General features: G+C 68.0%; 1 protein-coding gene across 1 annotated transcript in view; it reads right to left on the reverse strand.

Annotated features, from left to right (window-relative positions):
• LOC109302238 (F-BAR domain only protein 1-like) overlaps positions 1–2,828 on the reverse strand; it is a 29,089-nt gene that overhangs the window by 4,311 nt on the left and 21,950 nt on the right. Inside the window, exons 10-16 of the mRNA XM_019523800.1 lie at positions 2,685–2,742; positions 1,371–1,549; positions 1,218–1,242; positions 1,064–1,114; positions 800–854; positions 456–547; positions 8–246 (exon numbers count right to left, since the gene is read on the reverse strand). Of these exons, the coding sequence (XP_019379345.1) occupies positions 8–246; positions 456–547; positions 800–854; positions 1,064–1,114; positions 1,218–1,242; positions 1,371–1,549; positions 2,685–2,742 (699 nt within the window). The remainder of the gene's footprint in view (positions 1–7; positions 247–455; positions 548–799; positions 855–1,063; positions 1,115–1,217; positions 1,243–1,370; positions 1,550–2,684; positions 2,743–2,828) is intronic.

A 2,828-nucleotide genomic window follows, 5' to 3' on the forward strand; every position in this document is an offset into this window, starting at 1 on the left:
TCTGGGCCTCAGCGGGGGCGGCCGCGGGGGCGGCGCGCCGGTCGTCCGGGAAGGGGGGGGAGTCCTTGGACGTCTGCCGGGACAGGGGGCTCTGGGGAGTGCCAGGCCGCGGGGTCCAGGGCCGGGAGTCGGGCGAGGGGCCGGTGACCGGGTGCGACGGGGAGTCCAGCCCTGAGTCTTCCACGTTCTCTGGCGACGAGGAGGAGAAGGGCGAGGGGCTGGATGCGAGGACGTAGGCGCGGGATGCTGAGGAGACAGGGGCGCGTCACAGCCACCCACCCCAGCTCCTGCCCTGGGGGGCCCCAGGGGAGCCCCCGGCTCCCAGCAACCGCCCGGACACCTGGGTTCACCGACCTCGGCCACCCCCTTCCCATGGAGCATCCCCTCCCGCCCCACCACGGAGCAGGGCTGGGGCATAACGACCCAGGACAAAGCCGCCCAGCCCCCACCGGTACCCGAGAAGTCCTCTGCTTCGAAGGCAGACTCCAGCGGGGGCCCGAACAGGGCGGTGGAAGAGGCCGCATCCAGCCGGCGTTTCCCGATGTAGCTGAGGAGAGAGCAAGGCTGGACAGTCAGGAGGCCCAGCCACACGCTGCCCTGCGCCCCCACCCCCTCCGCCCCGGGGTGGGCCGTGCCCAGAGCCAGCAGAGCCGGTGGCAGGGAGCATGGCTGCACCAAGGAGGACCCTGTTCCTTCCTCGCTGGGCTAACGCAGGGAGCCCCTACACCCCATATCGCCAGCCCCCAGCCACCCAGCCCAAAAAGGGGGCACGATGTCCCCCATGCCCAGGCTCCCATACCTGTTGATCCGGGCCGCGGGGTGGCATGGCTTGGCCTTCCCAGTGGGTTCACCTGCTGGGAAAGGAACGGGGGCGAGCCCTGAGCTGCCAGGAGCCACAGCCCCCTTGGAGCCGCCCCGCACGGCTGCGCCCGGAGCAGCCCCGCCAGCTCTTGCAGGGCAACCGGAGCCGCTGGGGACCCCCCGGTCACACTGGGCAATGCCCCCATGACGCAGCAAGGCCGGCCGTGCCCACCCCCCCGCCACTGCCCCACTCTCGCCTCACCCGCAGCCAGCGCCACGTCCGCCGGGGCCGTGCTCAGCGCAGAGATGTGTCCTGGGGAACGACCAAAGGGGCAGCGTTAGTGCAGTGCCACCGGGTCCGGAGGGGCAGCACAGAAAGGATCCCAGCAGCCCCCGCCACCCCCGTGCCCACTTACGGGACGACTGCCTCTTCACTGTGCCCTGCGGGAGGAGGAGGCAGGTTAGCATGGGGCAGCCCCACAGCCCCCCAGCCCTGCCCTCACCCAATGGCCCACCGCGCTGTGCTCCTGGACCCCTCCCTAGCTCCCCCCCACCAGTGCTTGTCTCACCCCAATGCTGGGGGGCAGGATGAGGTTCCCCACCGTGGCCTTCAGCTGCTCATCGGTGGCTTCGGCGCTGCCGCCCGCCTCGCGGGGCTGCACCGGCTTGATGTGGATGTAGAACTTGCGCGGCTCGTCGTCATCGTAATCCGAGTCGCTGGACGAGCAGCCGTGGTTCTCAGCCTCGTCTGCAGCGCCGTCAAGGCCAAAGCCGAGAACCCGCTGCCGTGAACCCTGCTGGCCACTAGGAGGTGCCCCTGCCCCATGGCAGGCACAGGATCTGGCCACGCCGCCACAGCCCATGCCACGCCAATGCTCCCAGCACCGATAGCACCACCGAGGTGCCCAGCGTGGACTGCCCCAGCATGCCCAGGCATGGCCACGGGGTGGGGGGGGTCATGCTGCGACACAGGACACGGGACCCTGCAGCTGTGTCTGCCATGGCCTCACCTCATTTAGAGACCCCGGGGGGCTGGCAGGGACCTCTTCCATTTCTCCTGTGCCTGGTGAAGGGCATCTGAGCCCGGAAGCTTGCAAAGAAAACTATTTTCTTTTGCAACTATTTAGTTGGTCTAATAAAAGATAATCACCTCTGCCCCAGGAGTTTTGTCTGCCTAGACTCTTAAACCAACACGGCTACAACCGAGACCCCGGCACGGGGGGAGGCTTTTGGGCTCAAACGGGTTTGCAGCAGCTGCTCCGTGTCTGCCCCTTGCAGCCAGGGAACGGGTGCTCTTCTCCTCCTCCCTCCAGCCTGGCACAGAGCAGGGTGCCCTGCTCCACCAGCCCCAGTGACCCCATCCACATCCGGCCTTTCTCCTGGCCTCGGTTTCCCCAGCCAGGTCTACCTGTTGCAGCCTGGGAGCCAGGTGTTGTAGCCTCCTGGCTCAGGCCAGGCCCTGGGGGCTGCCCCATGGGTGCTAGCCTGGGGGGGGAAGCCGGGAGATCAGCCGAGCCCAAGCACTGGGTGTTGTGCAGCCACATTAGGGATGGGGGGGCAGACGCCTGGCACCTCCAACAACTCCCCCCCACCCCGGCCTGCACAACAGGAAGCTGCCAGATCTACTCAGCAGTTTTTCCCAGCCAACAAGATAGAGCCGGGGGGGAAGGAAATAGCAGCCGGGGCCACGGGATGCGCCGCTCACTGGGGGGTGGATTCCTCCCTGGGTCACCCCCCACGCTAGCAGGCACGAGGCCGGGCAGCACGTGGAGCCGCAGACTCCCTGGCATGGCTCAAACCCCGGCTGGCCCCAGGGTATTTCCCTCCCCGCCCCCATGGCTCCTGCCAGCCACGACCCCCGCCCCCAGCACAGCCAAGGATACTGTTCTGGTTGACGTTGGGGCGCACAGTGAAGCCCTCCTCATCCACCTCCGGGCAGGTCTGGGGGAGATGGCACCATATGGGTCCCCCCACTCTCCTGGCCTGGCCTGCGCCAGCATCCAGGCAGACTAGGGCAGCCCAGGTGC

The sequence above is a fragment of the Gavialis gangeticus genome, unplaced genomic scaffold, assembly GCF_001723915.1.
Source record: "Gavialis gangeticus isolate Ggan-Ray unplaced genomic scaffold, GavGan_comp1, whole genome shotgun sequence".
Taxonomy (NCBI): domain Eukaryota; kingdom Metazoa; phylum Chordata; order Crocodylia; family Gavialidae; genus Gavialis; species Gavialis gangeticus.